General features: G+C 38.0%; 2 protein-coding genes across 2 annotated transcripts; one reads left to right on the top strand and one right to left on the bottom strand.

Moving 5' to 3' along the window:
- Nucleotides 1-1,610: 1,610 nt before the first annotated feature.
- Nucleotides 1,611-18,035, bottom strand: LOC146479139 (uncharacterized). The gene is made up of 11 exons (XM_085111128.1): nucleotides 17,924-18,035; nucleotides 17,699-17,762; nucleotides 15,090-16,251; nucleotides 14,654-14,716; nucleotides 13,245-13,653; nucleotides 10,171-10,351; nucleotides 9,357-9,593; nucleotides 9,039-9,116; nucleotides 6,486-7,317; nucleotides 5,685-5,774; nucleotides 1,611-4,855 (listed from the first exon to the last, which is right to left on the bottom strand). Exons 2-11 carry the CDS (start codon nucleotides 17,747-17,749, stop codon nucleotides 4,410-4,412), a joined length of 3,549 nt encoding a protein of 1,182 aa, XP_084967254.1. The 5' UTR covers nucleotides 17,750-17,762; nucleotides 17,924-18,035; the 3' UTR covers nucleotides 1,611-4,409.
- A 5,595-nt stretch (nucleotides 18,036-23,630) lies between these two features.
- Nucleotides 23,631-25,736, top strand: LOC146479140 (52 kDa repressor of the inhibitor of the protein kinase-like). Its single transcript, XM_085111129.1, has 4 exons — nucleotides 23,631-23,640; nucleotides 24,621-24,669; nucleotides 24,888-25,098; nucleotides 25,175-25,736. Exons 1-4 carry the CDS (start codon nucleotides 23,631-23,633, stop codon nucleotides 25,448-25,450), a joined length of 546 nt encoding a protein of 181 aa, XP_084967255.1. The 3' UTR covers nucleotides 25,451-25,736.
- Nucleotides 25,737-25,978: the final 242 nt, after the last annotated feature.

The raw sequence follows: 25,978 nt of genomic DNA on the forward strand, positions 1-25,978 counted from the left end.
GAAAAATATCACAATTTTTTGCTAGATCCAAACGTAAATGAAATGGAATCATCCAATAATTCAGAAAAAGACAAAATGATTAAAATAAATGTGAAAGCAAACAACCCATTGATATAAAATATACAAAGGACAAATAAAAAAAATATGCAAAGTAGTATAGGTGTGTCAAATTAAGAAACTATTTGACTTCTCAGTCTGGAACAATGATGAAAATATGAAAAGTTTTGCATGTACTCAAACTGTAATAAACTTTCAAAACAACAATAAAACAAAAATTAAACAGTTAAACAGGAGATTCCAGTATAAAAGGGTACGCTCCTAGCCTGGCCGTTCTCACCTTCAGTTGCCAATCAACCATCAGAGCATATTAAACAACTGACAAAAAGCATGCAGCTTTTTCTCAGACCCTAGTTACAGATAAAATTGGCTTAGTTAAGTTTTCCAAATAAAACCTGTCAACTGAAATTATTAGAAACCAGGGCTGAGTTGCTCGAAGCATGGTTAGCGCTAACCATTGGTTAAGAGGTATTAAAACCTACAGGTTGTCATGGTACTTAACACGGGTTAGCGCTAACCATGCTTCGAGCAACTGGGCCCAGTGTGTTAATTTGCTGTGTTGACAGAATCAGAGAAACTTCAGCCACAGGATACCCAGGCTCTTAACTATTGTTACAAGTCAATGTAAGGGCTTGTGTACCTGGGAAATAAGACAATGAACTTCGGCAAACTATAAAGAAGATGTATGATTCAAAGATAATATATATACAAAAAAGGTCTAAATAATTGTTTTGTTGTGTCTATTTTCCCCTAAAATGTAGACTGGTTGAAAGGTAAAGAGTTTATTTGAAAGACTGAGTTTGTTTCTTGGTCAGTATGGGAGATTTAGAAAATCATTGATTGGATTCTCAGTGTCATACAGACCCTTACATTTCCACTGTTTGTTGATATTATAATTAACTCACAGTAAGAGCTTGGGTAACTGTACTGCATAATGCTTATAACTGTAACTCCAGGTCAAAATTTCCTTTAAACTGTAGCATGGCATGAGAATTTCTGATGACCTTCAAAAAATACATGGACATGGGCAAGGATTTTCCAAAAATAATTTTTGGAACTACACTTTTTTATAGGGCTGTGATATAATACAAATCATGTCTATATTTAATAATTTATTGTGCAGTGCAGAAACTAATTAAAACTGCAGATAAGAACATTTGAAGAACAAAGTTAAGCTAAAACATTTGCTTAAATATGATAGTAGCCAGTCATGAACTGCCACATTGTTAAATATGGAAAAAACTAAAAAAACCTAAATAACTCAAGTCTCACTAAAAATAACAAAGTGTTATGGTATCTGGTAGTTAAATGCTGTACAAAAACAATGGACTACTATTAGAATGTAACAATATGTTCCTAGGGTAAGCTGTTTAAGTGGTTTTAAAAACCAACTGGAAAGTGAACAATACAGTAAAAATTGATTAAAATACAATAATATAATTGGAACATGAATTACTTGAATAATTCTCCTTTTCATCCTAAAACATACACTGTCTAACAGAAACATACACTCAAAAATTTTACATTCAACCTTATCTAACACACTGTACCTACAGTGGCCACAGTTTATTCCGGCATGTTTAAACATATGCCATCTGATTTGTTGTTGGACAACATTACAATATTATTTAACACCTAATGTTAAAGTTAATAAGTTAAAGGCTTCAAAGTGGAGCTGCCAAAAACTTAAGGAGGCTTGAAAGGGATTTTAGTTGTGTGTGTGCTGACTGAAGCTTACACACCTGACATAGCTAGCTGGGTGTATGTGCCAAGTAGATGATTATTTAAAATTTCTATCAAAAGCTGTGCACATATCAACCAGAAAGTGAAAATGCAGTTTAAAATTGCAGGAAACTAATTCAAAATAAAGCATAAAGGAAACATTCCATTTTAACTCAAATTTTGCTTTGACTTAACTTGATTTTTTGCATGCGCCGGTCCTGCAACATTAAATAAGCCATTTATAATAGATATCGATGTTCGGGGGAAAGTTATCCAGTAATATTTTCTTCAAATGAAGAAATTTCATTTTTCAAATAACAGATTAGTTCTATTGGATAACTTTTTCTCATACTGCCGGCAGCAAGCTTTTGAAAAACAAAATTATAATAAAAAAAACTGTAGGGCACTGACTTACTAAGTCATTCAGATAATTTTCCAAATCTGAAAAAATTAAAGGGTTCATTTTGTGGACATAAATTGTTACCATGGTAACCACTATGACATCACAGTTGGTTGTACCTACATAATTACAACTGCTTTTTGCAATCGTTGATCATTATCTCACATATACTAGTACTATAGTAACGTGAAACCCTTTCAAGCTGCCTTAAAGCATGACTGTTAATAAATGCATGCCTCGTCTTGATATGCCATTTGCTACCCTTAACAATAATTCCTGTGATTCAGGAGGAAGGGGTGGGGTAGGGGATACTCCTTTATTTGGCTGAAATGGGATGTGACACTGAATGAGGTATGTATGGTTGGTGGTCTGATCTGTGCCCTGAACAGGGTACAAAATATCAAGTTTGAGTTCTAAACAGTGCCTGGACCTGTCATAAACAGGGTATGGTGACAAGATTATTGTCACTAATTAAATATGGTTTACACAGTACTTAGCAATCTGAGATCAAGATTTTTGCAAGTCTTTTACATTAGTAAAATTGTCAGACCATTTTCAGGACATAACGATAAAGGAATGCTACTGTTGCTGGTATCCTATTATTCCACCCAATCAGCATACGATTGATGAAATTTAGTTAAGTCTTAAAATAAAATGATTATACAGAATAAGTGATCATGTTCTTAGACCCACCATTAAAATGATTTACTCATTCGTGATAATTGCAATTACCAATGAAAACATTTTTATTGAAATTGTGGTAAACAAGAGTGTCTATTTTGTCCTAGTTTCAAACATGCAGGCTCATAAAAGAGAGGGTGTTGTCAAACACAAGGTGGGCATTTTACTGCTTTTTTTTTGTCCTTAATTAACAGGGTCAGAGGTTTAAACCCTCAGTGGCACCCCTGCACTCAAACACAGGTAAAGTACCCCTCCTCACCCCTCGGCCCATTGTGTTGTGTTCGTAGCAAGGAGAATTTTCATTTTCATATCCCAATTTTACATCTAACAAATATTTTTATGTCCATAAACTTTTATTTAGTTTCTTTTTTTGGATTTGCTTGTTTGTTGTAATTTTCATTTTTTTTTGTTTTTTCTTGCATTCTTTATATTTTTTTTTCTTTTCTCTGTATAATGCTTGAAATTTTTTTTTTTTAAAATTGTATAACATGAAAACAGTCTGTGAACAAATTTAATGGTCCACAGGAAAGCAACAGGTGCCTGACTAATTTAACTTAATGAAAATCATTCAGTGCCATAGCAAGTATTAAATATCTATAGTGGGTGGGGCGAATAAGTGGGCCTGCATGCCCTACATCCCCATCCCCTTAATAATTCTACTGACATATTTTGCAGTGTAGCTGATACTTAAACCAACTGAACTACACAATTTTCACAGTGTACTGGAAAGAGCTAGTCCGGCTAATGACCTGCCTAGTGTAGGAGTTGGCTAAGTAAAAATTTTAAGTTATGTAACAAGATCGATGTTGTACAAATAGATCAGACTGGTGTAAAAGTTAATAATTGTCATGCTGCTTGTACTAGAGAGGAGGAAAATTAATTTTTTGTTATTCCTCAAGTGGCACAAATGCAAAGGGGATGAGGAGGTTGGAATTGATGGAGCTGTAAAAGTTTATCCACAGGTATTTAGTATATTGGTTTACTAGTATTTTAAATCGTCGTGAAGCTCAAGAACCAGCCTTAATATCTTACATTATGTACAGAAGTTAATTGAAGGGTTTGATGTGTACAAGACTATCATTTAGATACTTTTTTTTTTTAATATATACACGTATATAAATATTATTGCTCCAAATATAAGCTCTATGTTTGGTGCAGTGACTGCATGCAAATCACGATCGAATCAGAGGCATAATTAATGCAGCAAACTAGGCTATTATTGGCAAAAAACTGAACTCGACAACTCAAAGGAAGTAATATACTGGAGGTAAAAAAACGATTATCAGTAAAGCATCATTTATTTTTTGTTTATTAGGTTAAACTTGTGTTTTAAACAAAAATAAGAGTAAGGTACAGATTCCTTGGGTTTTTTAGCCTTTTGCTCAAAAACTAAAATCTACACCTAACTATGAAGTTTCTTACATAATATTATCACAGTCTGTGTACCAAAATAGAACTTATCTGGAGCAATATTAGAAAAGTCACTTACCATAGTCTTACACAAAACCTAGATTTAATTAGCAGGTTCAGCAAGAACAAATTAAAAGAATCATTCCTGAAAGTCATTGATTAAATTGATGATATCATCCCTTTCCATGACTGACATCACATCAACAAAATCACCAACAGTACCTGAAAATCGTTCCTTTAGAATAACTGAGGCAGTAGTGGTTTTCTGTATAAACATAGCTGACTGCTGGAGGCGTTCAAATTCTCTAGGTTTAATGCCCAGCTTTTCAGCAAACAATCTCACGTCTTTGCCATCACTTCTTTGTATGTCAAGTTGGAGACAGACATTGTGGTGGAGACAAAATGGCATTTCTTGCATCTTAGTTTTGTACTTATCTGTTTGAGACAGTGCCGACCATTGAACAGTGGCTGGTCCTTGATGCCTCAGATCACCAGCGTTCCAACCCCTTGTAGCGGACGTAGCAAAGTTTTGAAATGAACCAGGAGGGTTGAACTGGCCAGGGGTCTGCATGAGTGGCTGGCAAACTAGTGAACAAGGTAATGCTGGGTTAATGTTAAATATATGATAACATTAATGAAAAAATGAATGGGTGTCAGTGAACAAACAAATGAATGAACGAACGGATAAATGAATGAATGAATGAATGAATGAATGAATGAATGAATGAATGAATGAATGAATGAATGAATGAATGAATGAATGAATGAATGAATGAATGAATGAATGAACGAATGAATAATTTTGTCTTGACATGTCAGTCAACTTTATATCAGAACTTTAAAAGAGGAAATTCTAACAAGAATTATTACTATAAATTAAAATATTTGACCATAACAAGTACTACAGAACTATATATAGCATCATAGTGGTGTCATCCCTGTAATCAAAGGATAAGCCATTATTAACAAGAAAGACATAAAGGCTCAGTAGTTTACATGGCCTCATTTATGCTGTATTCTCTGCTGCTTAGATGTTTTAGCCATTCCCCTTGGCAAGATTGAGTTAATTGAATGGTTTGCTCTGCCACACAGACTTGCCAATTTCTGGTTACTAATTGACTTGTCCAGGTGCACTATTTAATCATTGCATTTAGTTGACAGCCAAACAACTTTGCGGCACCCCCCAAAAATATGCGAATGAGCTCGGAACTCCCTCAGATGTTTGTTTCTTTTGTATTTTCTCTTTCCATTATTTTTGCCTGAAATGCTACTGTGTGGCGATCGCTTAATAATTATGAAGATCAAGCTAGAAAATCATGTTAACGAGAGAGTTAACTATATGACTGTCACTTAAATGTACTGGGTGTTTGTACAGTATGATAACACTTGGGTGTATCAAGTACTTTTGGAATACCTGTATGATGTTGAGAATTGACTGGAGGATCTGGTGTTAACTGAACCAAGAAATCATCATCTGACCTTGAATCTCCGATGAACTGATCACCTGTTTAAACATAACATTTATAGTGATTTGGCAGCATTAGATAGGATGTCAAGCTCCAGTTTGTGGGAATTTTAAATCTGCAAAGCTGACACAAACTATAAATTTGTCAAATAAGTTATAAATTATTCCGAAGAAAACAACACTACAGTCATACTAAAAAGACATGTTTCATCATTTCAACAGCCACTGTTAGATACGACATTGTTAGAATTGAATTTCTTAAACTAATTAACAATTCATCAAGAGCTAACAAAGAAAATCACCACTGTGAAGTACTGCATGTGGTTTGGATATGTGTTCCTAATTACCCTTAAATTTTGCCAACTTTTGCCTTTAATTTCTCCAAGAATTATTGATCATTTGAGAAGCCATATCAAACACTCGGAAGTGTGTTTCATCAGATATCCAAACACCTCAAAGTCATTTAAAAAAACTTGCCTGCGCCTCGTTTTTTCAACCTACTTCTCAGTGTTTGGATATCTGATGAAACACACCTCATGTTTGAAATATTACTTCTATTCTGTAACTTATTTAGGAACTGATGATGGTTGTTGCAAAGGATATAAAACATGTCTTTAAATATATTATGCCAGTTCTTTCAGCTAGCTTAACTATAAGTTTATTTCGTTATATTGATTTCAAATATTTACTAACCATGCATACATCACAAACATGTATAAGTAAATTAAAAAAAAAAAGGAAAAAGTGTACCTTCATTATGGGTGACATCTAATGACAATGGGATGGTCTCTGTTATCTGATCACACTGGAAACATTTATGATCGTTTCCTTTCTTGATCTTGTGCTTTATATCCTTAGGCCGAGCAGGTGAAAAGACAGCAGTTCTTGCAGCAGGATCTACTATGCATGTGTCACTTTTTTGCTGTGTCAAAGAAATGCTTGAGCTTGTAGGATATTTGTACGTACTTCTGGTGCTAATGGGATGATGAACTTGCATGGTTCTCATTTTCCACAATCTGTACACAATATATACAATGCATAAAATGGCCACTGTTAAGACTACGAGAAATGTAACAATGATTATAATAACATTTCCCCCACTGTCTCCCACTGTCTGGCCATCTTTGGTCGGGGACTCTTGTGTTTCATCAGTTTTCTTTAAGCCAAAGGAAACTGTTGAGGAGCTAGAAATAGCATAGATTTTTAGGATTGCTGCACTGACAATTGATGCATGACTGTTGATCGTGACTGGTTCAATTGTGATCTGTTTTGTGCTGGTTAATCTCGATCGATGCTGCAGGGAGCTGATGGAAGGGGAGAGGACCACGGATGTAAAAATCCCATTTGTGGTATACTGAGCACTAGCTTTGGAAACCAGTGAAGGATCTGGGTGGGTACGAGCACAGTGGATGTCTGTTCCTGCAGGAACTGTGGATCCACAAGGTACTGATGGCGTACCGTCTGTACAGTCAAGGCAGGGAAAGCAGCTGATGCATTCCCCAGTCGTAGCATTTACTACTCGTATAGACTGGTTTTCTCTGCAGTCCTCTTCAAAGCATTGCGAACTCACTCTCAGAAAAAACTGCCAATGATAAAGAAATGCAAACAGGGGTAAACTTTTAAATGATAACAGAAAGCAGTTAATGTATTTTTCAAATGTACTTGTCAACTATTAATTTAAAATAAAATTTCATTTACTGTGTTGTGCAGTGGATGCAATTATGTGTGCAGTTGAATTAGTGCAGCTGGTGAAATTGTCCATTGTTTAAAAAGGAAAAGCTTGCATATGTTGTTCCCAGGGGTTCCACTCACATATTTTAATGACGGGGGGGGGGGGGGGGGGGGTTGGGTCCGAGAGAGGTTCATATTTTATACCCAAAATAATCCCAACTTCAAAACTTCAAAATTTGTCTACCCAAAAAAATCCCTACAAGTCTTTTTCAGCATACCCAAAAAAATCCCTCAGTGTTTTTACATCAGCAAATTTTTTTATTTATCTTCTGGAATTAAGCTAAAACATGCCAACTTCAACTTTGGTTTTGGTCAAAAACAAAACTATACAAAAAGAAATACAAAAAGCTCGCATGACTGTTATAGTGTCTCTTCATCCTATATTCTGCCGGTAATTACTTTTTAAATAGATTACAATCTCAGAAATATCCGGTAATACCACACAAGCAGTAAATTGCACTTATGTTGTTGTTGATTTGAGCTGACAAAAAAATACAATACCCAAAAAATCCCTGTTGTTTTCGCAACCCCAAAAAATCCCTTTTGGCCAAAATGCCAGACCCAAAAAAATCCTTCGGACCACCCCCCCAACCCCCCCTGTCATTAAAAATATGTGAGTGGGGCTCCTGGGATGTTGTGGTTCAATTTTATCCTGGGTTAAGTTTTATTTTGCATATTTGTTTAAACTCTTTATCATACATAACGATTCAGTCTGATTCACAAGAACAATTGATGGATTGCATGTGACGTCATGGCAGTCATGTTGGTGGACAAGAACAATAAGATTTTTCTCCTCGGGGAGTTTATAACTACCATTTTTATACAAACTACGTGAACAAATTTTCTTTTGTTTTGTTGTGACCAGTATGGCGGCAATGCAAACCAAAGAAAGATAAAATTTAAACCAAGGATAAATTTGAACCACAATAGACACACCACAAGTAGAACAAGAGTATAAAATCGCAATACTAAAGATTAATGCTGCACATTGAATAATATAATGATGCTCATATTGGCCCATGTTGACAAAAGTTTACCTGCAAAGACTTCAGGGGCTGGCGTGATTGTCCAATTATTGGGGTTGAATATAAAACACAGTGCGTCGCTATTTCAAACAGACAAAACTGCTTTCCCCCAACTCATAGCGGAAAGTAACGCTGCACACAGAAACAACCGTCAACCGATATTTGCGAAGGAGAATGGCTGAAGTTTCATCATCACTTCGATGACGTATGTCACGTGACAGTAAAGAAAAAAATGGCGGCTTGATCGCGTCCTCAAAAAAAATCTTGCATCATCCTTTTACCGCAGCCATCTTTGTGGCTTTGCAGATTACAGTTATTATCTTTCAAAGCCCACAACTTCCTTTGAAGAATTAAATAACTTTACCTCCACTTGGCGTACGCAAGCAAAAATCACCAGGCGAAGGTGTCCCTTAAATATGTGACTTGTCAAATATGCCGTGAGCGACATACGAATCGACACCAACAGAAATCATATCTTGATAGTACCTATTTTAAAATTATACAAAAGAAACAGATCTCACTTTTAGCTTGACACCGTACAACTTACCAAAATAAAGTGAAAACTGATTATTCCTGTCGCTGAGCGACCTGATGGCTTTAAAACTTCCCAGGAGAGTTCCATTCCCTAAGGAAGCCAAACAGCAGCGTCAAATCAGTTAATTTTCAGCTTAGCACGATGGAGCCCTTGAAATAAAATATTTGAACGATTTAAATCCCATGAACTGTTCTTCACACCATCTTGAAGCTTCGTTCTGTGTACAGTACTAGTTTTATAGCTGTTTGAAAATTTCCCGATCTTTCGTAAACTTGCCAAATAAGATAATCAACCAAGAAAAATAGATAAAAACACATTTCCAATACTCACGCAATACATGGCATTACGAAGACCACCAAGACAATGACATTCACTGCATAGCACATCCGAAATTTCAAATAGAGCGGACGAATGTAGCGCGCGCCGGTGGACTATGTTCGAATTCGGAGGTGTGTTGGTGACGTAACTTCGGAGGGGATTCCCCGAAATATAAGTGGAGAAAAAGAAATAAAGGCGGATCGGACTACTGACTACGGACAGCGGACGATTCTCAACTGTCGAGATTAACTAATATTCAAATTAAACACAGGTCGAAAATCTAATGAACAAGATTTTTAGACGCTCTACGTCGTTTGACACCAAAATCACATTTTTTTTACAGCAAAACCTCAAGGTACAACAGAGTTTTACAACCTAGGAGCGATAATAGGTACGGCTTACGAGAGGAAATGGCCTGAATCGGGCCTTAACTGCCGCTGCGGATAGTGGTCAAAAACAACTTTCAGTCTGCCGGGGGAATAAAATCATTTTTGTAATGTCACTGATACCGTGACCAAAAAAATAAATAAATAAATAAATAAAAAAATAAAAAAATAAAAATAAAGTAAAACATACTGTGACCATGCTTTTCTATTTCTCGTCATCCTTTCATACCCGGGGTTCGTTAGCCTCCCACGCAGACATTCTTAGGGGTTCGGAACGCGTGACGAACCCCTAAGAACGTCTGCGTGGGAGGCTAGGGGATCGTAGACTACAAATATGAAACCTTTTTTTGGTTCAGCTTTGCAAAATTGTTTTCGGATATCATCTTGTAGTTCTTTTAAAAATTCGTCCGTATTTTGGAAACCTGAATCTACAATAATACTTCCGGATAATGACCTAAAAGTATTCTGAAGATCATCCGCCATCCACTGTCCGGCCCATGAAATCCACTCCTTTCCAATTCTTCCACGACATGACTCCGCGCATGCACACCGTGGTTAGTACCGTGAGGGTCTGCACGTCTAACATCATGACCTTTCTGCTGACCAAGCGTCTTGCGATGTCTGAAGATGTATTCTATTTGAAAATTCGTCTCTAATTCACATATGAATAACTTCCACATGCCAGCTGACATTTATTCACAACACTCTTGAAAGTAAACCACATTAATTTCAAAGACTTACGAATTTGATTAACTACAGTAAACACCCGGGCTGAAATTCATCAGTTTAGACACCTGTTATATAAGAACCTTACACTAAATATATGAAGACTTATTCAGGACGAGCTGACCTTTAAAAGGTAGGTTCTTAAATGTGGGTGTTTACTGTATAGCGTATGCAAAATACGATTTTGATGTCGACATTTTCACACGACCTTAATCCAGCAGATACAAAAATTAAAGTGAATCATCATCGTTTTGACTGATTAAGCACATTCCTGTCATTCCTGTGGGTTACTCTACAAAAAGCAACAGAAAATTTATATATAAATAGACACAAAGAAAATATTTTCATCTCTAATAAATAGAAAAGGGTAGAAACGCAGAATTCTCGAATCCTTCCCTTTTCATAGCCTGCGAACAGCAGACGTATTTCCGGTCGTACCTCCGAAAAATAACGTGCTATTTTTCGGAGGTAAGACCGGAAATACGTCTGCTGTTCGCAGGCTACCCTTTTCATAACCTTTTTTCATAGCATACAGCCTCCCTAGCCGTTTTATATCTTGCCCCCTCCTTCAAAGACATTAACTTAGCTCCAAGCTCAGACAGTCTGTGAACCCCCCTAATTAAAGCCTCGCATGACTTGTGAAGCTGAAGATTTTTCCTTTTGTGTTCTTCTTTCGTTTGAAGCAGAAACCCATATACGAGCTTGTTTTGAAGGTAACCGAAATCCACTGATTCAAATGTAATTTTTTTAGTGGGTCGGTTGAAGAAATGACAAGTTTAACGGGCCTTATCGAGACAAGAAACTGTCACTTGTACAGAGAAAACAAATTGGACTGAGAGTTAATTGATTTGTGGAGTATAAATTTTTCTTACAAAGCGCTACCTAAGCACAGGCAAGTTTTTATCTATCAGGGTTATTGTTAGTAGACTTCTTTGTTCTAAGTTTCGCGTCTTGACGTCAGAAAATACCAGAAGCACTCTGTTTATTGTTAACCGAAAACAAACTCTTTCTTTTCAATAGTGGTCATTGTCGTCATTGCAATAAATGTTATATATTTAGTTCGTCACTCTTGCTTAGTCGATGATCTTCTGTTATTAACACGTCGGGATGTTTCATAACAAGACAATAAAATGTTAAGAAGCTGATCTCAGTAATTCAGTATGGGGCTATGGTTAGCTAGGGGTTGGACTTATTGGCTTCAGTGAAAGTTAAATTATCTACGTTCCTGGATTTACAGACATATAGTCTGTTACCGAAAATGACTTCAATAATTAACATATATGTCCCTGGATGATTTCATCTGAAGAAAGAATTAGTAAAAGCCATGGGGTAAAAACGCCATTTTTTAGAAATTACGTTGTCATGCTAATTTCTCGCCAACAATTTTGCTTTTTCCCAAGCCTTATCAAACCGGATTACACCAAAGAACAAAAACCCGGTAATGTTCGTCGCATTGTAATCTGCCTTGAAACTGCAACCACTTTTTTTTCTTTCTTTTTTTCTCACAGATTACACCGTCAAGGAGAATGAAACAGAATAATATTCTTTTACGACCCAAGTATCCTTCGGAAGTCCAAAAGTCGTTCTTTGTCGCGGCCGAAAAGCAAGTAGCCTGCGAACGCAGACGTATTTCCGGCTGTCGTTTCACTCCGCCGGAGTGAAGCGACAGCCGGAAATACGTCTGCGTTCGCAGGCTAAAAAGCGAGATGCCGTGTCAAGAAGACGAAACGTTTATTAAAAACGAAATGAAAATAGTCAGCGTTGGAATCCCGAGGATTATAAACAAAGCCATTTTCCTCCGAGTTTAGTTTTCCAGGTAACATTATTATTTTCGATTAAATGCAGAAATAAATGGAGTGGACAGCGAGTACCACGCGTGGCCGCCCAGGTAAAACAGTGAAAAAGAGAAAAACAAAAACAAAAATGTTGCATTCTTGGACGACAGCGATCTTGTATAACAGGTGCGGGGCCATTAAATTTCTAAGGCTAGTTCAATTACAGCACCAACATATAAGTTAAAAAAAAAATAAGAGGAGCCAGGAACAGCCTGGAGGTAAACTGTCAATTAATTGCAAGAGTTAAAAAATAATCTACACAGACTAAATTTGTCGTCATAACAGTTTCCTAACATTGATTGAATACACAAGCCAAATCAAGCAACTGCATATTCTTCTCATTGGCTTCATTTTATTTCTTGCTAATTAAAAACTCACTGAGAACAGATTTGGAAACTGAGTTAGGAAAGTATATTGCCCCATGCATAACCATATTTCTCCTCCATGACAAGTCTTGAGGCTAGGCATTTTCCCGACTTTCCTAACAATTGACAAGTTCTACCATGAAGGGCTGAGTCGGCATCTTGTTCATTTAAGGACATGCGCACGTGGATGAAATAAACGTGCTTTTGAACTTATACCAAACAATCTTCTCCTGCAAAAGTTTACAATGTTTACAATGTCCTTAACAGAATGTTTTCCAAGAACTTAGAAACAAAGCTCATTTGTAGTGCTCTTAAGAAATGCTTCATTTTCTTTGCTAGTGGTTTAGGCTTTTACATATTTATGGTTTAAATGTCACGTGTGAATATCCATGCCAGGCTACCCTGTTAGTGGAATGTTTCTTTCTGGCTGTTAGTTTTTAGCATGTACAAAGTCATTCGTGTTTCTGGTATGTGATGCAGTTATGTAAAAATACCAGAGATGCGAATGACCTCGAACATGCTGAAAAACTAATACCAGAAAGAAACGCTCTGCTAGCAGGGTAATGCCAGGCCTTATTATACTAGAACTTCTTGTCATTATAAGGCTTCTTTAAAACCCAGTCATCTATAACCTTTATCACATCATATCTTTCCATGCGTTCAAGTATGCAACGGAGATGTTTAAGGGTTCCAGAGTTTTTCATAGATGAAAACACTTTAATGAGAAGGTGATAGGAAGGGCTTTTGTCACGCTGCTTCAACCCTTTGAGTGTCCTAGTCTGGGGCGGAGTTAGTCGTAGAAAATCACTTGCTAGCATTGTGTAGTCTTTGTGATCTATCATTCTTTCCTCATCAAGTAGCATACAAACATCCCAGATGACAGACTCTGGCACATCAGTTATATGTGTTGAGTAATCTCTATTATCTTCAGTAGCCTGGATTGGTACTGGTTCAGCTGAAAGGCTGCAGGATGCTTCCTGGTTGGTCACATGGATTTCTAAACAAAATGTGCAGATAAAGACATTATAACCTTTTGACTAATAGCCAGAATGCTCTAGTGCTAGCAGCGTTCAACTGAAGTGCAGACTGTCATAAATTATATAAGTTAAGATAACCTGTCTTTATATGGCACAAGTATAGGCTTCACATATGGATAGCCTCTTCTTCAGTTTAAAGTCACTTGAAGATGTGGTTCCAAGGATTTTTTCCTTTTACATATGATAATTGCAGAGACCTAACCCTTTTGCCAGTCAAGCTTATTGAAACCCATAGTAATCACTTTTCTTAGCTACAAATATATTAAGACTGGTCCAAAATTATTCTAGGCAAAAAATCTTAGGGCCTATGGTGATTATTGTTTGTAGCTCACAAATTGCTTAATACAGCAATTATGACAATTTTTGTGAAAAAAAAAAAAAAAACTTGACTCTCTTATTACTCCGGGTGGCGCTGTCTAAATTCTTCAGGGAAGAGAACATCAGCAAAAAGTTAACAACTCTTTTATAAAATCTATGATGTATGTGGTTACAAGCATTATAAACACCAGCAGGCCTGTAGGTTGCAAAACAGTCTCACACTGGTATGCCGATAAGTTTGGAGCAAACAATAAACTGCTGTAGGACAGTTAAACACACATAGTTTTATTCTCTCAGAGGCCACGCATGTCAGTTAAGTTAAAGGTTAAAACGTGCACTGACATTAAGTATTAAATCATTACACACTGCACGACAGCTCAACATGCTGGACTCTCCTACAAGGTTTAGTGTATAGTGCATGTGTATTTTATCAATTGTTTCAATGCTAAGCATCTGTGTAATGATGTGGCCAATATGTTACAGTGAACGTGTGTCAAGTGGTCGCCTACGGGAGGTTAAAAACAATTGAAAATTTTAACCAATCATGAGAGGTGACTTGAAAACCTTTGGTATTTTGGAAAAGTGGTTGCCAATGAGAGGTGGTCGCAAAGGGAGGTTTAACTGTATAAAGATTGGTCTTACCTTCCAAACAAGGTTCTGTTTCATCATCTCCTTCAGATGCCAGGCATTTTCTTAGTTGCTGACCTGTTAAAACAGACCAACAAAATTAGATGCTCCCATTTTGTTTGACACTTAACAGTTCTTACCAATACTTTGGCCTGTCACTGCTTCAGTCAGTGTTTAAAGCTGAATCATATAGGAATTCAGATTCAGGGAGCACACTTTGACTGAAAAAAAGGTTTTCAGCAGAAATATTTTTCGGGTCATCCTATGGAAACCTACTTTATGGAAAATTCCTTTCAATAATTATTGAAAGTAACCCTATTTAACCTAGGAGCAGTACACTCTCCCCCCCCCCCCCACCCCTATTGTCACACATGATGATCAAACCTGTCGTTTTTGTACAAGCCCCCCCCCGCCCCCAATCCGACTCCACTGCAATTCTGTGCATCCTTACCTAGATGTGTTGGTCCATCGCCAGGGGAGGATGGGATTCCCTTCTCAAGTTTTGTATCTGTCCTATTCTCTTCTGGCAGGTTGATGGACAGAACAAACTTGCTTGAGTCTGACGAGTCTGAAGTTTTGCATGCTGCAACAGTGGTTGTAAGTGATGATAAAGTTGCATCAGTTGCAGGCTCATTACCCAATAAAGGCTCACTGACACCAGAGTGACTGCTTGAATCTTGCCTATTTTCACATTCTCTGGCTTGTAACTCCAGATCATTAGATCTAATTGGTTGACCCTGACTCATCCCCAGTTGTCTCTTGATAGCACCAAGTAGATATGCCCTTGATCTGAACGTCTTTACGACACCTATTGCACATGCCATTACCAGAAACACCCAAATTGCAATCTCTAAAGCTTTAGGCATATGGTAGGCTGTTTTTGTCTCTTCAGATGGTTTGGCAACATTAACCGTGCTTGACTTGCTTTGAATATTAGAGTATCTGTCATTTATCAATCTAGCCTTGACATGCACAGCTTCTGAAGCTACTGGTGCAGTTGGAGTAATACTATCCAGTAAGGGTGTTGGGGTGGCATGTAAAACCGAAGATGTCACAATGAATGAAGATGTTATCATTGGTGAGTAAGGTTTTTGCACAGGATCGCTTACTGTGGCCTCTGGAGCTGCCGATGAAGACAAACAGGTAGATGACTGAAGCTCTTTAAATTTGCATTTTGTCCCGATTCCTCCTCCATCACCCTTACATTTTTCTACAATGTTACCATTTTCTGTGCAGCAAGAAGAACAGGGTAAACACTCCTTGGTTGTCCCATTGCGGTAAAAGCCATCTTCACATTCACACCTCACATCACTTTCAGCCGTGCATTCTGCAAGCACTCGTTCATGTTCACCTGCACACACCCCACAAGGCTGACACTGCTTGCTGCCTACACTGTCTGAGAAATTTTTTCCAGGGGCACAGGCAACACAGTGAATCTGTGAACCATGATACACAGTTGTCCCGCAGGCAAAAGATGACCCCTGTCCCTCATGACATTCAAGTGAGCTGCAAGGCCAGCACACATCACACTTGCCTTGGACATCATTGGTGATTCTGATGTGTTGAGCCGTACAGTTTTGGCATGGCAGACTTGCACAGCTGATTGGTGACACCTGATAACAATGAACAGTTTAAGCTTAAGTCAGAGAGAGATATTGGATACTTGCTGATATTTTATCTTTGTTTTCTACCTTTTGTTGCCTTTAATAATACACACTATTGTTCTAATGGAGTTTGTGCCTTTTCTTTGTTTACATCACTTGTGAGTTTGGCAGGTTTTTACACCGAGGTTGAGCCTTAATTCGGTGTAAGAACCTGTAAAGTTCACAGCTGACGTAAAACAAAGGAAACAGGAAAACAATATATAACCTACAACACAAAGAAAAACCCGTCAGGTTCTTACACCGAGGGCGAGTTACTGACTGTCCCCCCACATGAACAATATTCTTCACTCAATATTACTCTACCACAGATCCCTTATAAACAAACAGTTACTATTAACAGTTGTAGTTTTTGTAAGAAAAATAGTCCGCCGTTCTTTCTACTTAACTTACTCTTAGACAATTGGAAGGACAAAATTTCTTGAAACGAGCCCACGAAACGCCCAAAACAATCGCTACATCACCACTTACGGAGTACCACGAGAAGCACGCGCGTTAGCTTGATAAGCCTTTGTACGCTCACTTTCGGAGCCACACGAACGGAAATCTACTTTGACCAGAAAATACTGCATGGGTTTGTTGCTTTCCTCCTCGACTCATTCTTTATAACGACCTACATCCATATGTCTTCGTGTTTACCTCTTCAGATATCTCTGAAAATAGCGAAAATCGTTTTCACTTTTCGATCGTCGGTCAGCGGTTGCGCTTTCTCGCCACACCACGCGAATGCCGAAAATTTATTGGGTGCTAAATATCTTTACTAAACATATCTTGCGATTCAATGTATCAACGAACAGAACTAGGAAGCTAGATAAAGAATTCAAAATCTCTGGGTGGTTGGGTAGTTGAGCAAAAGAACCACTTTTACAATACAGGTCATTCAAGAAAGTCAGGTTTTTCCGATATCACGTGAGGTTATTCAGTTGACGTCAATCGGCAACCTGAACTGCACGGAATGTGCTTGACAAAGCATTTTCAGTCTCTACCAGGATTCTTCAACAGGTTGTTGATAGACCCTAAATCTGTCGTTCAGGAGCAGGTATAAAATCTGCTGGTTAGATTACCCTCACGAATCCTTGTGTATTTTTAAACAACTAACGGCGTTCAGAGACTGGTTCAGCAACAACAAAAAAAAAAATGTCCGAACAGACTGGTCTCCGAACAGTACGGCTGTCCCAAAGTTGCGGCTTTCAAAATTCACCGGCCGATCGGAAGTTTGGTTTTCTCGTCTGACGGGCTCTCGTTTGTTTTCATTCAAAACTACGGGATTTGAGAAAACCAGGGCCCGCTATTAAGAGTCGCTCGGAAGTGATTCGTTTTAGAGAAGTCTCAGTAAAGTTTTCTAACATAGCTACTATAAGTATGAGAAATTAATTGATACGAGTATCAAAAACCTTACCAGCATCACATGCACACCGACGATCAGAACAAGGAAAATTTCCAAAGCCATTGCTTTGAATTGCCTGCAATAGAGGGGAAAGGTATTTTAAGAATATTCATTTGTATCGGACCTTAACATGATATCGATTCAAAATATTAGAGTGATCAGTTTTAATAAACACTACCTATCCCGTTTCTCTTATTATATGGGTTTCACTATTATTTATATGAGTTTATCACAAACCTTATTCGCCTCAATCAAATACTTCCAAAGGCGAGAAAGAGGACGTGAAATTTGTAGCACACGGAGGAGACACAGCGCTAAAGACTGCAGACTGAGACAGAACTAATAATTGTGGGCGGCGCCAGTCCTTTATTAAAGATTGGTTCGTAGGGGATTCCCCACAAGGTCAGAGTGAATTGTAAGCAAACCTGATCGATTTAGGCCATTTTGAACCGTTATAATCCATTATGACCAATCCAACTCCTCCGGAAATGTTTTGCCTCGAAACGTGCCTAAGCTATGCTTGTTTGCCCATTTTCGACAACGACGAATATCAGTCGCATGCGATACACTTGTGTACATGAGGGATTTCGAACATTACTAGCTGCTGAATATTAATGACGATGACTCGGCACCTGAATTGTGTTATCTCCGGTCTGCCCCAAAGGTTGTCTGCCCCGTAATAACGCACGGTCACGTCTCGTGTTCAATAGCCTAGCTTTCCTTCTTGTTTGATATTTGTCTGTCCTAAATTAGTAAAAAGAATTGGATGTCCTTTTTTGAGGGAGTCTTATTTAGATTTGAATCGGTGTTTTTAAGGATTGTGAATTAAGGTTAACGTATACCTTTAGAGGTAAACTGAACCCTTATAACAAATTAAAGCTCATAGTGCTGAAAATCTGAACAATACCAAGAATTTTGAACTAAAATAAATTGCCGAATTTTAAGCACGGTTTTCTCGAATCAATTTTTTCACTCGGGAAGAGACACTTAGAAAAGCTAAAACCCAAAGGGAATTTGTTCTTTCGCCTTCAAATTTGGACAGTATCTAGTTTTTCCATATAAACAACAAAAACTTGTCTGCGAATTTTTTCTTTCGAAATATTTTTTCTCCGAGAGCGATTTTTGTACGATCACTCCATATCATTTTTTTTAATCCTATTTCGAAAATGTTCTGTATTTTTTCACTGCGATAGAATATGGCAAAACGCAGACACAATTTTTTAGCGCTCTGGGTCCGGAAACTGAGGAGCAAACTAACGAAAATCAAAATTCGCTTTGACTTGTAGCTTTCAAAAGGTGATTCGGACGCTGGCATATAGATGTCGTGAAAAATTCGAAAATTTATTTTATTTCAAAATTCTTGGTATAGTTTGATAGCCAGCTCCATAAGCTTTAATTTCATGTAGGGGCTTAGGTTATCTACAGTTTAAACTGGACACGCTACATCGCTTGGACGCGAGACACATCTGAAGGTGTACGGTAACCTTAAAATCACCTTTTTTTACATTTAACACATGTGTACGTGAGGGAATTCGTACATCACAAGCTTCTGAATATTAATCATAGGAATTGACGATGACTGAGGGGTCATGACTCAGCACCAGAGGAGGTTGGACACGGTTCGAAAGGCATTATTGTTGGTCGCATTAGCGAATCACGAACGCTCTTTTATCGTGGTCATGAAATCAACATGGCGGGCTTTTAGGAAGAAGTGAGTATCAATATTAATCATTTAACGTACTTGTTTTTAGCTTTGCGATTTCAAACCCACAGGACACGTTCGAGTTGGTACTGGTCTAGTTGCAGGAAACTTTTCGACTCTAAACTTAATTTCTAAGACAAGTTAGGGCTCGACTTCGGTGCTCTTTGTTGCGCTTCGTGAAATTTGAGTTGATGTTACATTTTGTCAATTTCTCTCCAAACTCAAGCTTCTCATACTTCAAAATTAATATCCATTCCAAAGAAGGTTAATTTCTTAATAGGAAATGATCAGGCGCCCCTAAGCGCCTCTTTGGTTAGTGAATTATACGATGTTGAAGTAGTTGGATTTTTGCCACTATTTGCCTTTCACGCCATGAAACGTGACGAAGAACCCGCGAATTTTGTATGCAGTCCGCGTAATCTCCTGGTTTAAAAAAATCAAATTTAACTACCGGTTCTTCATTTCACCAGGTAAAATCATGACGAGCAAGCGGCCAGTGGGTAGTCCAACTGAGGAAAAGCTAACCAACTACGAGAAGAATAGATGGAATAATTGGAAGCATTGTTTTGTTGCTTGTACGTGGGCAAACATATCCGTTGGTTTGACGAGAGAAACTTAAAGTTAATTATCACAAGCACAGATCCACAGAAAAATTAATCACTAAAAAGGGGAACCACTTGCGACTTAGTTCCATAAATTAAGAATCAGTTGTGCAGAAATTACATTCTACTTATACTTTTAAAGTATATCTTGTATGCTTCATACAACAATTTGCATGCCTGAGCTGTATACACTCTATGCATAACTGACTGTATAAATTTCCATATATTCCCATACAAAAAAAAATATTTAGTCACTTCAGGCATGTATTTTACATCAAAAGTCAAGCATATATGAAATCTCTATTGATGATTTGACTTATTACTTCTGTGCTTATTGTATAAATATATAATTGTGTATAAATTGTATGTAATTTGTGTTGTTAATAAAAGGGATTGACAGCTGATTTGCAAGATGACCTTCAAAGTAAATGTATGCTAATTTGATCTTAATTGCACTTGGCTATTGTCAGTAGCTGAAATCTCTGGTATGCTCTGCAAACTATGTCGAGTCATCCACCTTCACATTGGTGTACAAAATACACTTCGATGTAAACAGGCCCTTAGTTTACGAGTAGGGGGGCATGCCTTGCGAGTAGAGTTACCCTCAATTTGTATTTCAATATTTCTCCAAATTATCCAATAACAATTATAATGGATATGTTGTAGACTTAAAGTGACTAGTACATGTAAAGGAGAGGAGGACATCTAGTGTGACTATAATACTGTGCCCCTTTACCAAGTTATGAATCACATGTGCAATATGTACAGCAGTTTTCATTATTTAAAATGTGATTGTTATTATTAAAATAAAATAAAAACATTAGATAGTTGGTAGCCTGTCATGTTAGTACTGAACTAAAACTCTCCAAGATTAAAGAGAATATTGCTCACAGGTTTTTTGGAGTTTTTCATAAGGCTGGACCACTATAGTAATGTGAAAGGGGGGGGAGGGGAGGGGGGGGGGCAAAACTTTTGTGAAGTCAATATTTTTATATTGTGTGCTGTCATAGTTTGTTAGACTATGGAAACAAGATACCTTTTTTGAGCAGCTATTTGTACTTACTCTGAATTTTTATTGTTCATTTGTGATTCCTTACCAACTTACTATTTGGCTTTCACACTATTTTTGAGGGTACTAATGTACATAATCTCCATAACATTGTTTTGTGTATTGATGTTTGTATTAAAAGGGCTTATTTTCTTTTGAATATATAATTAAAGAGGGAGCATGCACCCAGGCCCTATGCCCCACTGGGGGCTCAAAGGACTAAGAGAGAGAGTGATGCACCCAGGGCCCCTCACCTTGATCAAATACAGTACACTGACTGTTTCATACAAAGTAAGGGTCTGCCCAGTAAAGGAAGGTAGAGTATTTGGCATTGTTTACAAGGTTTTTTGACTTATTTCATTCAAGATCAATTTGATGTTTTCATTTCCCTCATGCAACATGTGATGTAATAAAACATTATTATTGAAGAACTTGTTATATCAAACATATTTAGTACTCCTGTGTGGCTAAAATCTATGACTCTTGCAAGCTGAACTTGTGTGAGAGCTTTTTTCCATGTCCCAGTCTCATTGGCAACCAGTATACAGAATGGTTAAACAAAATTCCTATCCAGTAAGGCCGTGAAAATCTTCATTTCCCTACAATCCTTGTTTACTTCATTTCGTATTATAATATTCGGCTATTTCCACCAGAATTGGATTCCAGTAGTTGTGAACTCTGAATATTTCAATGCCAGATTTTCGAGCCCGTGATCGTACATTATAATTCAAAAGGTACGATTTCATAGAAGGACGACAGGATTGGTTTTGCAATTGTATGGAAGTGGTAATTACACTGATTACATGGAGCAGTTTCGGCTGTACCGGCTTTCGATCGATCGATCGCTAGGATCGCCGTATAAACCCAACGTTTTGAGCGTTAAATTAGTCAGTCGATGTGTGCTAACGGTAACCGGAGAAAACTTATCGAATAAATTGCCGAATTAACCGATTTTCTGCCTTTTTGAAGCGAAAATTTGTCATTCCTTGAGATCCGCACAGCACGAAGGTTGGTTACAACTGACCTCGAACCGACAACTCGTCCCAGCATGCCTTTCGAACCGTGTCCAACCTCTGACTCAGCACCTGAAAGAATTTAAAAATTCTAAATTTGGACTAGCCTCCCACGCAGTCGTTTTTAGGGCACTATAATAAACGAGTCCCCTAAAAAGACGGGGGGCTAAATTTGGACCGGATATGTGTTATCTCCGTTGGTCACGTCTTGTGTTCAATAGCCTTTTTTTCCTGTTTGATGTTTGTCTGTGTTAAATTTTAAAAACAACGAAATAATGAATTATACACAGCAAGACTGATCCTTATGGCGGTAAAAGGACGGAAAGATTCGTTTTCCAAACCGAAATATCGACAATCTTTATACATATATTTTTTGTTTATGTATTCACCTTATTTGTTTTCGTCCTTTTTACTGCAGGCACCTAAGGATCAGTCTTGCCGTCTATAATTTATTATCTCGAAAGAATTCAGTTTACTTCATTGTTATCTTCAATTAAATGAAAGTTTCGTGCCTAGGTATTGAAAGGTTTGGTGCTAGTGCCCGGGTATCTTGTTGAAAGGCACAAAGTGTGAACGCCATCTTACTGAGACGGAATGAATGATTTTCCAGTAATCAGAGACCCATGTATGCGCAAAGGATTTTGGGATCGCCAGGGGGCAAACATTGCTAGTCGCTAGAAAGAAACGTATGGCGTAAAGTTGTTTCTTTGTCAAAAGCAGTGGTTTTGGACAAAGAGTAACGCATTTTCGCCGTGATTTTGCAAAAAGCGGAGGTGACTAATGTTTGTGCGTGAAAATTGTAAGTTTTTGTGTGGTTGATGCGATAAAATCTATCGATAAACACTCTTGCGTATTGAAAGGTTGATTGTGAAATCTACTGAATCTACATCAAGTTATTGTATTGAAAAAGTACAAACTTAGGCAGCTTAGGTGTAAATTTGAGGGGATTGACTCAATAAAGCTTTTCAGTTGTAATTATGTGTGTCGAGATTGTTTTCTTTTTAGTTACGTACGTGTGTTATAACTTCATAGCTGCTGAAATTTTACCCCAACAAAGGAGAGAAATTATTGTGCGAGGGGATGGAAATTACCGAGTTATTGCGCTGTGGAGAGTTGAAAACCAGTGATAGTTAACACGGGGAAATCTCCCCTGGCCAGAGCAACGAGAATGCTAACTCAGGATAATTGTCTAATCATTCTGTGGCGTAATCAAAACACAGGAGGAAAATACTAACTAAAGCTCCCACTACACAAACCTCACAGTTACAGAGCGGATCGGCGAAGCGATATTAACAAAAACACAACCGTGACTAAAGAGGACTTAAGCCCTCAATTTAACGCATTGCATAGCTTTCAAACAATTAAGCTACAATGATAAAGAAAGGATCAAAAGACAGATAGCCGTGATAAGAAACACAACATCTTGCGACAACCGCAAAAGCAAATGGCCGGGCTCAGCAACACAAAAGCTGCAAGATACATACATGTACACCGTTCAAATCCTATCCTTATAGTGATAAAAACAGAGGCTATACTGTCACCGGATGCACTGAAATGGGCCATACCAAACCTGAACCAAATGCCACAAAGTACATAAGAACGGCAGTCGCTAAACAGAAACAACAAGAGTTCTAATAAACGATACGCATAACCCAGAAATGACCTTTGAGATCAAAATACAAAACATGCGACAGTGACCATCTAGCAAATCCTACAAACCATAAATGGCATTTAATAAGAAGAAAATCAAGCTCTTAAAGAAAATTTATGGGGGACACCGCTCATTTCATAAATAAGAAGGTGTTCTCAAAAAGATATACCTGTGAGGGCAAAACTAAAGCATGCACGTGAGCGCCAAGGCTTGTCAACCCTATATTTATACACCTCATATAGCACAGTGATCACCACCTGGCATAGGTTGTTTTATCGGCACACATACAATTACAACTAAAAGGGCTTTATTGAGTCAATCCCCTCAAATTAATACCTACGTTTGTATTATTTCGAGACTATTGGCCACCATTACTTGGTGTAGATTCAGTAGATTGCACAATCTACATTTCGCATTTATCGATAGATTTCATCCCAGTTATAACACAAAATCTTACAATTTCCGCGCACCAACATTTGTCACCTCCGCTTCTCACAAAATCACGGCGAAAAATGCGTTATTTTCTACCCGAAATTACTGTTTTTGACGAAGAAACAACTTTATGTCATCCATTTCTTTCTGGCGACGTGCAATGTTTGCCCCCTGGCGATCCCAGAATCCTGTGCGCATAACATAGGTATCTGATTTGGAAAATCATTCATTATCATGTAACTCGTTCTAAGGTAGCCCACAGGCGGCCCAAGCTCATGTTACGAAATAAACGTGACTGGTAGCGATCAGTACCGGGCGTATTGTGTTACATTTGAATTTATATAGGTTTGTATGGGAAACCAACGGCTTTATTTAAAACCGTAGAAATTTGAACGATTTCTCAATAAAATTGACTTACCTTGACTCCTGGTTGTATTCTTTGTTGCTTGTCTGTTTTTAAAGTCGATTGGAAGTGATTTGGGGGAGTTCTGTTTGTTTCTTTTCTTGACCATATTACACAAGAGATGTCTTCAAGGTAATATGTTTTAATCAGGTCTTCATGACATTTTAGATACGTTGTTTGCAAAATAAGACGACCTTCAGGACGGGTTTCTATTTAAAGTGATCAGATTACATAGCTGTTCCTTTACTCTTCTCCAGTTATAACAGTCACACTACAGTCACACTACACAAAGTACAACAGAGTACAAATACGCAAATTCTGATCAGTGGTTATATTTTGAATTGTTCTAGATTTGGTAATACTCAGAAGACTGCTGTGCAGTTACTTGGTCTCGTTCCAAGCATCACCGTGTCACGTACAGATGCAAACATTGATGCGGTTTCAGAGATGTACATCTCAGACCTGCCAAGCCCTCAGACTCTGGATGTCGAGTACCATCGATGGACGAGAAAGTGGCAGTCAGAGAGAAGCCAACCAGACGCACTTCAACCTGCATTAGAGGTAGAGAACTTAATGTTTTTGATTTTTAATGTTCGCCTTTCAAATTAAACTGAACTATTTTTTTTTGTTATCTTAGGCATGTGATGCAGACATTTTCCCCAACATCCACTGTTTGCTGCGCATTGCATGCACTATTCCAGTGACTTCAGCTGACAACGAACGGGCAAACAGTACCTTAAAGCTGGTTAAAGGCTACCTGCGGAACACCATGACGACAGAAAGATTGTCTGGCTTGGTGCTCATGAATATTCACCACAAGAAACCCGTGGATTATGATGCCGTTGTCCAAAAATTTGCAGAACAGCAACCCCGGAGAATGTTGCTGGCTGATCCCATTTTTGAGGAATCATGAATTTTTAATTTGAATGTATTTAAAATTTTTATCCGTCTCGATTATTGTCAGTGTTAAGAAAATCCATATGCATCCTTTAAACTACTGTAGTTAGCACAAAAATGGAGGTGACTTTAGACCAATTAAACCACTTCAAATTGCCCCTGAAAACGCTGGAAATCGCATTTCAGAGGCCCTAAAATTAAAAATTTTCCGGGGGAGCATGCCCCCGGACCCCCCTAGGGGCTACCGCCTTCGGCGGGCGTTTATCCGAACCCCCCTTCGTCAAATCCTGGATCCGCCCCAGTTATCGTTTCTGTTGACATCCACTCCTAAGAGAGGGACAAGGCGAAAACTCAAGATCCCGGGGTGCTCGCCCGCTCGAAGCCATAAAACCCACTGAAAATATCCTACTGCCCCAATTCCTTCACAGAATCAAAGTAGAGAGAATTATCTGTCCCCTCAGTTCGATCGAACTCAAATCCGGACACATCGCGCTTCAGTTGTTCGTTGGAACTGCGACCGAAGTATCGTGGACTTGCTCAACGG

Source organism: Pavona decussata, unplaced genomic scaffold (genome assembly GCF_977016875.1).
Source record: "Pavona decussata unplaced genomic scaffold, jaPavDecu1.1 SCAFFOLD_61, whole genome shotgun sequence".
NCBI lineage: Eukaryota > Metazoa > Cnidaria > Anthozoa > Scleractinia > Agariciidae > Pavona > Pavona decussata.